Here is a 13,795-nt window from a genome sequence, read left to right as displayed (position 1 = left end):
CTGTTGGTCAAATAGTCCAGGACCCTGCGCACGAGGTGAGGGTCCACAGCCATGACGGTGAGTTTCTCCTGGAGAAGGCCGGGAGGGTTGTATTAAAAGCACCCAGAGTTTAGCCTCAGCGTGTTTAGTCCTGACTCTGGGACAGACCCTCCTGAGGCGCTCAGACGCCTCGTACACGTCACACATGTCTGTGGTGAGGAAATTCTCTCCGGTTTCTATGGAAACCAGACTCTGGGGTCCCCGTACCCCTGGTTGAGGTGTTGAAGACGTCACCCTCACACTGATGACTCACTTCACACGTTCATCACAGACGGATTCAGACGGACCGGATCATCCACCTCTACACATGTAATGATGTGTATTTAAGAGTCTGACGCTGGAGGGAATGTGAGTTATATTAAAGAAATGTTTCAGAATCTCCAGTAAAACATCAGTCATAAATGAATGGGCAAAAATTAGGAGCAAAATTTGGGAAGAGAAGAAAAAAATGAGACAAAAATAAGAAAAAAAAGGGAGAAAAATGGTTTCCTGTTTTGATGTTTCTTTTGTCTGACCGCAGACGGGTCCAGCTCTAACCCGGCCCGTGTGTTGATAATGAACGGCAGAGACCCTCACAGGGGGGCGGGCCGTCTCTGCTGTGTCCTCAGGTTGCCATGGCGACACACGCCGCAGGACTCTCCTTAACGACAAAGCTCATTGTTATTGCACAGAGCGCAATAATCAGAGACTGTGAGGCCGGGGACGTTTCCACAACAAAAGGATTCTCCTCAAAGTGCAAATGTAGATCTGCTTCTGACAGTGATGGTGGATCTTGTCTGAGGAGAAGCTTCAGGACCAGGAGCTCAGAGCTGCTGAGATGATTCTGAGAGAAGGATCCAGACCTTAGCTTTATTTATCTGTCTGTTCATCTTGATCACTTATTACATTTGCTGATAGAGTCTCCTTTTTTTTTTTTTTATGTAAAGCACTTTGTGAAGCACTTGTGTATGAAAAGTGCTTTATAAATAAAGTGTTGATCGATCCTCTGGTGACCAGTGAGACTCTGGACCAGCCGCTCTCAGGGTTAAACCAACAAGAAGAAGGAGATGGTGATCTTCAGGAGGAGGACACTACCACACACCCCACTGAACATCCAGGAGGTGGACAGTTTCAAGTGCCTGGGTGTTCACCTCAACAATAAACTGGACTGGTCCCACAACACCAACAAGAAGGTGCAAGAAGGGCCAAAGTTGCCTCCACCTTCTGAGGAGCCTGAGGTCCTTCAGAGGAGACTGAGGTCCTTCTGTTAGACTGAGGTCCTTCTGTTAGACTGAGGTCCTTCTGTTAGACTGAGGTCCTTCTGTTAGACTGAGGTCCTTCTGTTAGACTGAGGTCCTTCAGAGGAGACTGAGGTCCTTCTGTTAGACTGAGGTCCTTCTGTTAGACTGAGGTCCTTCTGTAGAGACTGAGGTCCTTCAGAGGAGACTGAGGTCCTTCTGTAGAGACTGAGGTCCTTCTGTAGAGACTGAGGTCCTTCTGTTAGACTGAGGTCCTTCTGTTAGACTGAGGTCCTTCTGTTAGACTGAGGTCCTTCTGTTAGACTGAGGTCCTACTGTTAGACTGAGGTCCTTCTGTTAGACTGAGGTCCTTCTGTTAGACTGAGGTCCTTCTGTTAGACTGAGGTCCTTCTGTTAGACTGAGGTCCTTCTGTTAGACTGAGGTCCTTCTGTAGAGACTGAGGTCCTTCTGTAGAGACTGAGGTCCTTCTGTTAGACTGAGGTCCTTCTGTAGAGACTGAGGTCCTTCTGTTAGACTGAGGTCCTTCTGTAGAGACTGAGGTCCTTCTGTAGAGACTGAGGTCCTTCTGTTAGACTGAGGTCCTTCTGTAGAGACTGAGGTCCTTCAGAGGAGACTGAGGTCCTTCTGTAGAGACTGAGGTCCTTCTGTAGAGACTGAGGTCCTTCTGTTAGACTGAGGTCCTTCTGTTAGACTGAGGTCCTTCTGTAGAGACTGAGGTCCTTCTGTAGAGACTGAGGTCCTTCTGTTAGACTGAGGTCCTTCTGTTAGACTGAGGTCCTTCTGTTAGACTGAGGTCCTTCTGTAGAGACTGAGGTCCTTCTGTTAGACTGAGGTCCTTCTGTAGAGACTGAGGTCCTTCAGAGGAGACTGAGGTCCTTCTGTAGAGACTGAGGTCCTTCTGTAGAGACTGAGGTCCTTCTGTTAGACTGAGGTCCTTCTGTAGAGACTGAGGTCCTTCTGTTAGACTGAGGTCCTTCTGTAGAGACTGAGGTCCTTCTGTTAGACTGAGGTCCTTCTGTTAGACTGAGGTCCTTCTGTAGAGACTGAGGTCCTTCTATAGAGACTGAGGTCCTTCTGTTAGACTGAGGTCCTTCTGTAGAGACTGAGGTCCTTCTGTAGAGACTGAGGTCCTTCTGTTAGACTGAGGTCCTTCTGTTAGACTGAGGTCCTTCTGTTAGACTGAGGTCCTTCTGTAGAGACTGAGGTCCTTCTGTAGAGACTGAGGTCCTTCTGTTAGACTGAGGTCCTTCTGTTAGACTGAGGTCCTTCTGTTAGACTGAGGTCCTTCTGTTAGACTGAGGTCCTTCTGTAGAGACTGAGGTCCTTCTGTTAGACTGAGGTCCTTCTGTTAGACTGAGGTCCTTCTGTTAGACTGAGGTCCTTCTGTTAGACTGAGGTCCTTCTGTAGAGACTGAGGTCCTTCTGTTAGACTGAGGTCCTTCTGTTAGACTGAGGTCCTTCTGTAGAGACTGAGGTCCTTCTGTTAGACTGAGGTCCTTCTGTTAGACTGAGGTCCTTCTGTTAGACTGAGGTCCTTCTGTTAGACTGAGGTCCTTCTGTTAGACTGAGGTCCTTCTGTAGAGACTGAGGTCCTTCTGTTAGACTGAGGTCCTTCTGTTAGACTGAGGTCCTTCTGTTAGACTGAGGTCCTTCTGTTAGACTGAGGTCCTTCTGTAGAGACTGAGGTCCTTCTGTAGAGACTGAGGTCCTTCTGTTAGACTGAGGTCCTTCTGTAGAGACTGAGGTTCTTCTGTAGAGACTGAGGTCCTTCTGTTAGACTGAGGTCCTTCTGTTAGACTGAGGTCCTTCTGTTAGACTGAGGTCCTTCTGTTAGACTGAGGTCCTTCTGTTAGACTGAGGTCCTTCTGTTAGACTGAGGTCCTTCTGTTAGACTGAGGTCCTTCTGTAGAGACTGAGGTCCTTCTGTAGAGACTGAGGTCCTTCTGTTAGACTGAGGTCCTTCTGTTAGACTGAGGTCCTTCTGTAGAGACTGAGGTCCTTCTGTAGAGACTGAGGTCCTTCTGTTAGACTGAGGTCCTTCTGTAGAGACTGAGGTCCTTCAGAGCCAGGACTGTGTTTGTTTGTTTGTTTGTTTGTTTGTTTGTTTGTTTGTTTGTTTGTTTGTTTGTTTGTTTGTTTGTTTGTTTGTTTGTTTGTTTGTTTGACAATGGCTCGTCTTCCTGGGGTTCAGATTATAAAATCACATTTTCATACAACGATCACAGATCACAACAGCATAAAAATATAAACACACAATTACACATGTGACATTTGTTGCAGTTTGACGACAGAGTCTTTTTAAATGTTCATGTTACAGATGTGTTCAGGCAGGGAGTTCCAGGATGTCAGTCCTCTGAACAGAACAGCCTCTGTCCAGTCTGGGTTTTACATGATGAAGAGTAAAATGACCGTTTACTGCGTGTCTTGTGATAAACTTAAGTACGGAGCAACTGAATACAAGAACATCATACAAAACCTGAGGGAGTTTTAACACAACAATCTTTTTAAAGAAGCAAGGAAAGGCAAAGTGCAGTGTGTTCTTGTGGTGGCCTCTGCTCTCCACCGCTGACCGGCCCGTGAGCACCAGCCCCGGAGCGTGTCCCTGAACTCCCTGCGTGTGGGGCAGTAGATGACGGGGTTCAGGCAGGGGGTTCACTCTGCTCTTCACTCTGCTCTTCACTCTGCTCTTCAGTCCCGTCTTCACTCTGCTCTTCAGTCCCGTCTTCACTCTGCTCTCCACTCAGTCTTCTCCACCTCCTCCAGGAGCTCAGTCGTGTTGAACAGGACAGTCAGTCTGAAGACTCACAGGGAGGAGGAGAGAGATGTGTGGAGGCTGAGGTCTCTCTGTCTCCCTCTGGTGCTCACATGGAGTAACTGCAAATGTTTACATGAACTGGAGCTTCACTGTTGTTTTCTCCCCTGGGTTTGGGACAGACTGGATTTGATATTTGTAGCTAAATATTTGTGATGGTTTTGTTTTTAACCCCTTTAACTCCCACCTGAACCGAGCACATTTTCTCCAGTTTGGCTTTACCCCAATCCAAAAGCTTCTGGAAAAAAGGTGTGAAAATAGCAACAAAAGTGAGACGAAAACAATGATGGAAATGTGACAAAAAAAAGTGACAAAAAAGTCACAGCTGTCAGAGCGGATCAGGACATGCCTCATATTTGGGATGTTTTAAATACCTCAAAATGTTAGGAAATGTTGCTTTAAAGAACTGTTTTTCAATTTAAGTTGATTGGCCGTTTAAAAAGTGCCCGATAAACCTATAATACAAAACTTACTTTGAATGGAAATAGAGACTTAGTATAAATGTTATCTCTTTGTTTTGGTGCAGAGCAATGAGGTCATCAGAGGAGGACGACACATTTCAGCCATGTTGAAAATGAGCTGAAATCCTGGCTGAGGGAAAAACTGAGGAAAGATCAGGATCAACCATTGACAGTATATATAACACATATATCACCGCTTAGCACAGTTATTCACCAATTGGTAAGAGCTCTTACGCCAAACCGGAGGTGCGTCAGCGTCCGCCATCAGAAGCGTCTGAATTGGGCTGTCAGTTAGGAAGGAGTTAGGGGGAGGAGCCTCAATGATAACTGTCATAGCCACTTTAGCATAGGGACCTCTGGTGCTAACTATCATAGCCACTTTAGCATAGGGACCTCTGGTGCTATCTATCATAGCCACTTTAGCATAAGGACCTCTGGTGCTAACTATCATAGCCACTTTAGCATAGGGACCTCTGATGCTAACTATCATAGCCACTTTAGCATAGGGACCTCTGATGCTAACTATCATAGCCATTTTAGCATAGGGACCTCTGGTGCTAACTATCATAGCCACTTTAGCATAGGGACCTCTGATGCTAACTGTCATAGCCACTTTAGCATAGGGACCTCTGGTGCTAACTATCATAGCCACTTTAGCATAGGGACCTCTGGTGCTAACTATCATAGCCATTTTAGCATAGGGACCTCTGATGCTAACTATCATAGCCACTTTAGCATAGGGACCTCTGATGCTAACTGTCATAGCCACTTTAGCATAAGGACCTCTGGTGCTAACTATCATAGCCACTTTAGCATAAGGACCTCTGGTGCTAACTATCATAGCCACTTTAGCATAAGGACCTCTGGTGCTAACTATCATAGCCACTTTAGCATAAGGACCTCTGATGCTAACTATCATAGCCACTTTAGCATAGGGACCTCTGATGCTAACTATCATAGCCACTTTAGCATAGGGACCTCTGGTGCTAACTATCATAGCCACTTTAGCATAGGGACCTCTGGTGCTAACTATCATAGCCACTTTAGCATAGGGACCTCTGATGCTAACTATCATAGCCACTTTAGCATAGGGACCTCTGGTGCTAACTGTCATAGCCACTTTAGCATAGGGACCTCTGATGCTAACTATCATAGCCACTTTAGCATAGGGACCTCTGATGCTAACTATCATAGCCACTTTAGCATAGGGACCTCTGATGCTAACTATCATAGCCACTTTAGCATAGGGACCTCTGATGCTAACTATCATAGCCACTTTAGCATAGGGACCTCTGATGCTAACTATCATAGCCACTTTAGCATAGGGACCTCTGATGCTAACTATCATAGCCACTTTGGCATAGGGACCTCTGATGCTAACTATCATAGCCACTTTAGCATAGGGACCTCTGGTGCTAACTATCATAGCCACTTTAGCATAGGGACCTCTGATGCTAACTATCATAGCCACTTTAGCATAGGGACCTCTGATGCTAACTATCATAGCCACTTTAGCATAGGGACCTCTGATGCTAACTATCATAGCCACTTTAGCATAGGGACCTCTGGTGCTAACTATCATAGCCACTTTAGCATAGGGACCTCTGATGCTAACTCTCATAGCCACTTTAGCATAGGGACCTCTGATGCTATCTCACTGATTAGGAGCTATGTGCCATCCCATAAGCCACTGCACCGCCAATCCCCCGCCCCTCGCCCCAAAGCCACAAAATAAAACAAGGCTAAAGGGAAATGTGAAGGAACATCTGGATTATTCTTTTTTTTACTCCTTAAATGTCATTGTTTGGACACTATGTTGTTGCATATGTAATACAGTAGGGGGCGACATGTGCTTTTGTTTGCCTGCAGTCTGCCAATAACCTTACAGAAGAACAGCAGCTGTTGGTGACGTCACTGCCCCTTCCCCTGGGTAAGGACGGTCCAATTGGACAAATGCTGCTGAAGCAAAAGTTCACTAACTGCACAGATCTAACAGTCGACCCCATGAAAGGTCAAAGGTCAGGAGCTATAGGGTTAGGACATAGAGGCTATAATGTGATGCTTGCGAAAGCAGCCTCGGGTCTTTTTCAGACTTCAGAGAAAACAGGAAGTTGAGAGCGCGACAGGTCTCTGCTGATTGGTCAAATGCCACAGAGGCGGGATCTGTGATGCAGGGTGATCTCTGATTGGCTGAGTGAGGACCACATGCTTCTTCACCTTACTGATGTGCAGCAGGGAGGCCATCAGAGGTTAAAATATGTCTTTGTGGAAGTGTAATATTCACGTTTCAGCTTCAGCATCAGAATCAGAATCAGAAAAGCAGAACCACTGTTTGTTTTTGGCCAACGGCAATTTTTTATTGAGCGAGCAGCAAGTTCAATGTAATGCTTCTTAATGACACTTTAATGCCCAAATACTTTATTTTCAATGCCACGAACACAAAAAGAAGTTGAAGTGCAAAGAAAGACGTGTAAATGTTCAAAAGCAAAGTCATCAGGTGTTGTGTAAAAACGGGCGGAGGATTTCAGCCAAACCTGCAGCTGAGAGAGATCCGGGCGGTTTCTACGAGCGGAGAAAACAAACAGTCGAGCAAAGTTTTCAAACAACTGTAGATTTAATGCCAGCTGGAATCAAATTTCATTTTGGCACAATTCGTTTAATGACTTTAATGACACTCTTATTGTGCAACACAATCCAGGAAATACTGATCTGTGCTTCTGGAGGAGAAGAAGAAACGACCACAGTGGAGGAGACTGGGGCTGGTCGTCACAGCGGGGCTGGTCGTCACACTGTGGGATCTGAGGAGGAGGCTGTGTGTTCTGGACGGACGGTGGTTTTATAAATACCTGCTACAAAAATCTGCATTTCGACGGTTACCATAGTGACCATAGTGACCACAGTGACCACTGGGCCCTGGGCACCGTCTGTGAGGCGCAGTGTAAATTACATTGACCTCAAATCATTTATCGTCCACTTAAAGCTGCCCTCAGATATGTCTGTGGGATGTTTTTGGCAGTAGGTGTCAGTAGTGAGCCCTGCTTTAAACTCCTCCCCCCTCACCCATGCCCCTCCCTCCTCACCCATGCCCCTCCCCTCACCCATGCCCCTCCCCTCCTCACCCATGCCCCTCCCCTCACCCATGCCCCTCCCCTCCACACACTGCTCTGGTGATGGATTCAAGGACAAACAGAATTAAAATTAAATTAAATTAAAAAAGTAGCAGACTAAACACTTTGATACTTACATGAAAGTTGTAAATGAGCAAATAAATATAAGTGTGTTTTTTGGCATTTAGAAAAATAATACTTCCATTTAGAGCTACGTTTTGGATCTCACGTCGGAGCTGAGAGCATGGACTTGGATAAACACACGAAGGACGGAGAGAGAGGCGTGATGTTCACACCCACTGTTTCTTAAACATCACGTCTGAGACTTTTACACGCGAGTTTCTACACGTCTCTTGTAAAACTCGTGTTCCATAATTTTGTTCAGATCATGTTAAGTTTAGATCCATTTATCTACAATCTCACATTGTTCCTACATAAATATACAGCCTAGATATGATATGTAAATGTCTTTAAAAATGACTTTGTTAGCAGCTAATGCTAAACTCTGACTGTGTTAGCAGCTAATGCTAAACTCTGACTGTGTTAGCAGCTAATGCTAAACTCTGACTGCTTTAGCAGCTAATGCTAAACTCTGACTGCGCTAGCCGCTAATGCTAAACTCTGACTGTGTTAGCAGCTAATGCTAAACTCTGACTGTGTTAGCAGCCAATGCTAAACTCTGAATGTATTAGCAGCTAATGCTAAAGTCTGACTGTGTTAGCAGCTAATGCTAAACTCTGACTTTGTTAGCAGCTAATGCTAAACTCTGAATGTATTAGCAGCTAATGCTAAACTCTGACTGCTTTAGCAGCTAATGCTAAACTCTGACTGCGCTAGCCGCTAATGCTAAACTCTGACTGTGTTAGCAGCTAATGCTAAACTCTGACTGTGAAAAAGAAAACAAAAACGCTGACCGTGCTGGCAGCTAAAGCTAAACTCTGACTGTGTTAGCAGCTAATGCTAAACTCTGACTGTGTTAGCGGCTAATGCTAAACTCTGACTGTGTTAGCGGCTAATGCTAAACTCTGAATGTATTAGCAGCTAATGCTAAACTCTGAATGTATTAGCAGCTAATGCTAAACTCTGAATGTATTAGCAGCTAATGCTAAACTCTGACTGCGCTAGCCGCTAACTGTTGCGGCGTCTGCTGCTTCAAACATTTGCGATCCCTGCATGTGATTGTGTTGCCGTGGTGAGGGGCAGGTGGGGGTGAGGGGTGTGTTGGAGTGAGTTGGGAGTGAGGCGGTGGGGTGAGGGGCAGGTGGGGGTGAGCTCGTCTGCTTCTGCGGTGCAAAGTTAGCTCCTTGTTTCGAGGAGGTGCATCTAAGTACCTGAGGAGCAGCTTTACTGACAGTGTGACTCTGTGGGACAGTGGGAGAAGAAGAAGTGTGACGACCAGCCCCGCTCTGCCCTAAACAGGGAAATCCAAACCTGAATGAATGAAAACGCCCCTCTCCGGGTCGGTTCATGACGACTGATAAACATAAAGCTCTGAACAGCTGACTCCGCGTGACCCCTCCCCTTTAAATAACATGTTATATATAGTGAGCCTTTCTTCTGGAAACCAAACACGCAAACACGACTGGCAGTTCAGAGCTTCCGGAACGACACCAAAAAAACACTGTACAATACATTCACGACGGCGCCCCACAGTGGTGAAGCCGGAGCGGCACAGGCGTGGTCACGGGACGCCCCCCTCGCCGCCCGCCTGCTGCGCCTCTTTGGGAGGAGGGTCTGGTCCCTCTAGGCGGCGCTGTGGAGCAGGCACTGAAGAGGACTCCCCCCCCCCCCCCCGCCTCCGTCCCGACTCCCCCGACGCCTCGACAGTCAGCGGTGGCACAAGTTCTACTGCACTCGGTTTAAGCTTTACCGTTATCAACGATTTTTTGGCATTGTGCAAAAAGGTTAAGTTTAGGAAATGATTAGAACGACTGGAAAGAAATCCAACGGAAACTTGTCGTAGCGAGCAGCGGCCAAGAGGAGCAGAGCAGATGTACCGACACAGGAATGGGATATAAACGTTTGGTCTGAGGAGAGGAAACCAAGAGCGACTCTGCTGTTACATAGAAACCTGATGAGAAGGTGATTGATGATAACGGAACGAGCATTTAGTGCAGAGAAACAAATAAAAATCCTTTGAGCCCAGGACGAGGCCTGGTTTAGGTAAAGCAGGAACCAGGAAGAAACATTCAATCTTTATATTAAAGCTTTGATTCTGTTGGTCATCAAAAAGTGGGGAGAATTAAAGGGATATTTCAGGATTTTTGACATAGGGCCTCATTTCCTAGTGTTGTTATTATATTATATTTTTTTTATTCATACAGTTCTTATATTTGAAGTAGAGTTTAGTGGTTCTAGCATTTCATAAACTAAAATACAAACACTTCCAGCAGTGGTCGGTTTAATTTCCTGAGGCTACTTTAGATGATCCAGTTAGAGTTTTGACCCAGCCTTGATGAGTTGCCGCTAGCATTAGCATGCTGCCGCTAGCATTAGCATGCTGCCACTAAGATTAGCATGTTTAGTTTATTTGAGAAATTCCAAGAGTTTCAAGTTGTTAGACCAAAAGAAACAACACAACAATGCCCTAAAAGGAGTAGCCCGAAGCAAACAATGATTACTTATGTTGCCGCTAGCATTAGCATGCTGCTGCTAGCATTAGCATGTTTAGTTTAGTTGAGAATTTCCAAGTTCTAAGTTGTTAGACCCCCCAAAAAAAGAAACTCAATAATGCCCTAAAAGGAGTAGGCCGAAGCAAACGATGCTTATTTATGTTGTCGCTAGCATTAGCATGTTGTCGCTAGCAATAGCATACGACTGAATTATAATTTATAATTATAATATACACTGAGATTTAGTCGTTAAAGGAAGTTTCTTAGTTGTTTCTCCAAATGAATGATACAAAAGCAAAGGAAAGGGAATGGAAGGAAAAGGAACAAATGAACATTATTAATCTGTTTTTTAGCATAAGTATCGAAAAAAGCATTGTTCAGATATCGGTATCTTAAGTGGAAATTCTGCACAAACAGCTGCGGCCTGTGTTGCTTTTTGCTGTTTTAGGACGGCCTGAACAATACTTTTTATAAATGTTATTTTAATAATGAATGAAAATAACAAAGGTATTGAGAAAAGTACCGCTAAGGCACCGGTACCGGAATGTATCGTTAAAGTAGTGGTATTGAAACAGGACCCAGCCCTCGCCAGACTCTAAAACACTGTATACTTTTGAAACATGATGGTAAAAATGAATATATTATTGACTTGAGGGAACTTTTACTGTGTTTCTAACTAAACTGTGACTCTGTTTTGGACGTCTTGGCCGCTGCTTCGACACTTTCAAAAACAAAAAGACTTAACTTAAGAGAGATGGCTAAATTCCACGTGCGCACCCCTATAAGCAAGAACCTGAACACCTACGGGAATGCATAAATATATAGATATGGATATACATCACTGTTTAAATATTATAAATAACTTAACATAAACAAAATCATCAATACACTGTGAGAGAAGGAAACAGAGGTACTGTACAGGGCGCCCAGACGCCGCGAGTGGAAAGAGAAAGCTCTTCTGAACAAGCACGAGAGTGTCCGGCGTTACGTACAAAAGTTACAAAGGAAAATAGATTTTGTTCTCTGTACACAGCGCCCCCCCCCCTCGCGTACAAAACTCCCGGGACGCTCAGGGGTTTGTTCTCAGCCGAGTCCTTTTGAATCACAGAGACGACTCCCAGGGGCGGACGTTTGTCTCCTCAACCTCTCGCCTGAACACAGCTTTACCCAAATCTAAAAGCTTCAAGGGAAAGCAGCAACATGGCGACAAAAACATGACAGAAAAGTTACAAAAACGAGACGAGAACACAATGAAAAGCAACAATAAAGCGACAGAATGCGGCGACAACGCGACAAAACGTTACTAAGGGAGGCACCGATACCACGTTTTCTAAAACCGATACGAGTACTTTGATTTAAGTACTTACCGATACTGATACAAGTACAAGGTATTTTCTTCAACAGACTTTTTCACAGCAGATTGGTGCATCAGAATTGAACAGATTTTCATTCAATATTATTTGTTTGTCTCTGTCCATCACAGACAGAACAGCTCGTGTCCTAAAGCTCCTCAGTGCTTGTGCTTTATTCATGTATGTATTTGTATTTAACAATAGTATTGAGATGTTACTTATTACTGCAGATAAATGGTCTCTTTTCTCCTTTACTTCAGCTCCGTGTGGATTTTCTCCTGTGTTTATAGTAACTTATCCAGTAGCTTCAGCATTTTCATTGTTTTGCTCATTTTGGCTCAATATAAACATGCTGTATCTCTTTATTCTGGATTTTCTGACGACTTTTTAGTCGCTGGGTTAGTTTTTCAGATGAATAAAACCCTGGGCATAAAACGGCGTCAGAAACAGAACTGCTAGCCGCGAATTAGCAACATTAGCATCATTAGCAACATTAGCCTGTATGTTGTAAACACTGCAGACATTTAGCTATGTGGAATATTGGATTTGTTTGTTGTTATTTTCTCTCCTGAGGAGAGAAAATAACAACAAACTGGAGAATAGTTTAGTGTAAATCTAATATTCCACATAGAGCTGACTTTATTACAGACGACACTCCCTAAACCAGAGTCTGAGCTGGATTTAACCAGAGCTAATGTTGTTAGTGCTGCAGCGTCTGCAGTGTTTACAACATACAGGCTAATGATGCTAATGTTGCTAATGTTGCTAACTAGCCGCTAACTCGCAACAGGGGCTTATTCATCTGAATAACTAACCCAGAGACTCAAAAGTCGTCAGACACACGGCAGGGAGTATCGGAACCTCCTTAATGAGTACGAGTATGTGGTATCGGTAAATCCTTACAAGTTACAATCACTTTTGTAGGACTTAGCTTTCAAATGAGGCTCTCCAGTCGAGAAGCTTTTAGATTTGGGTAAAGCCGCACTGGAGAAAAAGCACTCGGTTCAGGCGGGGGGTAAAGAGGTTAAATATGTTTTTGTAGAAGCGTTGCGTTTCCGCTCATGTGAGTCCAGGTCCCGCCCCTCAGCTCCGCCCCTGACGGCTCCGCCCCTGACGGCTCCGCCCCTGACGGCTCCGCCCCTGACGGCTCCGCCCCTGACGGCTCCGGAGAGTTTACCCTGCGATCACGAACAAAGTCATTCCTTCCAGTCCCTCCGTAGTCAGTCTAGGGAGATAATATCCGGGATGCCGCCGTAGATGGCAGCCATGGCCGCCTCGCTGCCGGCGCGGCTGGACAGCACTCCCGGGTGGTGCGTGATGTGGGAGGTGGCGGTGTGAGGGTCCCTTAGGTGGCTGCTGCTGCTGCTGTGGTGGGTGCTGTGGGTGCTGCTGCTGTGGTGGGTGCTGTGGGTGCTGCTGCTGCTGTGGGTGCCGGAGGAGCCGCTGCTACTGCTGCCGCTGCTGCTGTTGCGGACTCCGTTGGCGGGCGCGGTCAGCGAGGGGAAGGAGGACGCGGCCGATTGGCTGAGGTACATGTGGGAGGGGCCTGACGAGGAAGTGGTGTAGGGCAGGAAGCGGTTCAGGAGCAGCTCGTGGTCGTCCGAGGCGGAGGCGGCGGCGGCAGCGGCCATGACCATGTTGTAATGCTGTCGCAGACGGAAGCACACGTTAGGACACAAAAGAAAAACAAAAAACCAAGGCGCCCCCTCCCGCACCGTAATTCTCTATTTACATTTAAAAGCCTTATTGTGCTGGGCTGGTGAATCTTAAAATCTTAAATATATTGCTGGTGTTAGGACACGTTCAGTCCGGGCAGTACGCACTAGTGTCACGATACTGACTTTGTAGCTCGGTTTCGATACTAAAACACTACTCATACTCGAAAACAATTTCTAAAGATGCACCGATTCACTTTGGCTTTCACTGTTTTAAAAATACTCTGACTAAATCTCAGTGTGTATGGACCTGCTGTACCTCATTTTGAAGCCCAGAACCTGGAGAATACAGTCAAAAGCTAATGCTAGCATCAACATGCTAATGCTAATGGCAGCATGCTAATCCTAGCGGAAACTCATCAAGGCTGGGTCACAACTATAACTGAATCATCTAAAGTAAAAAAAAAAAAAAACACCCCCTGCTGGAGCCCAAGTGTTTTATTTTAGTTTATGAAATT

General features: G+C 45.5%; 1 protein-coding gene across 2 annotated transcripts in view; it reads right to left on the bottom strand.

Annotated features, from left to right (window-relative positions):
• Window positions 1–12,777: 12,777 nt before the first annotated feature.
• LOC306962064 (E3 SUMO-protein ligase PIAS1-like) overlaps window positions 12,778–13,795 on the bottom strand; it is an 80,915-nt gene continuing 79,897 nt past the window's right edge. For both annotated transcript variants that reach the window (XM_079555101.1, XM_079555102.1), the window contains exon 13: window positions 12,778–13,268. In XM_079555101.1, the coding sequence (XP_079411227.1) occupies window positions 12,843–13,268 (426 nt within the window). In that variant the 3' untranslated portion in view covers window positions 12,778–12,842. The remainder of the gene's footprint in view (window positions 13,269–13,795) is intronic.

This window comes from Gobius niger, assembly GCF_951799975.1.
Source record: "Gobius niger genome assembly, chromosome: 4".
Classification (NCBI taxonomy): domain Eukaryota; kingdom Metazoa; phylum Chordata; class Actinopteri; order Gobiiformes; family Gobiidae; genus Gobius; species Gobius niger.
Note: the sequence above shows the minus strand (reverse complement) of the source record. Positions and strands in the feature narration are given on the sequence as shown.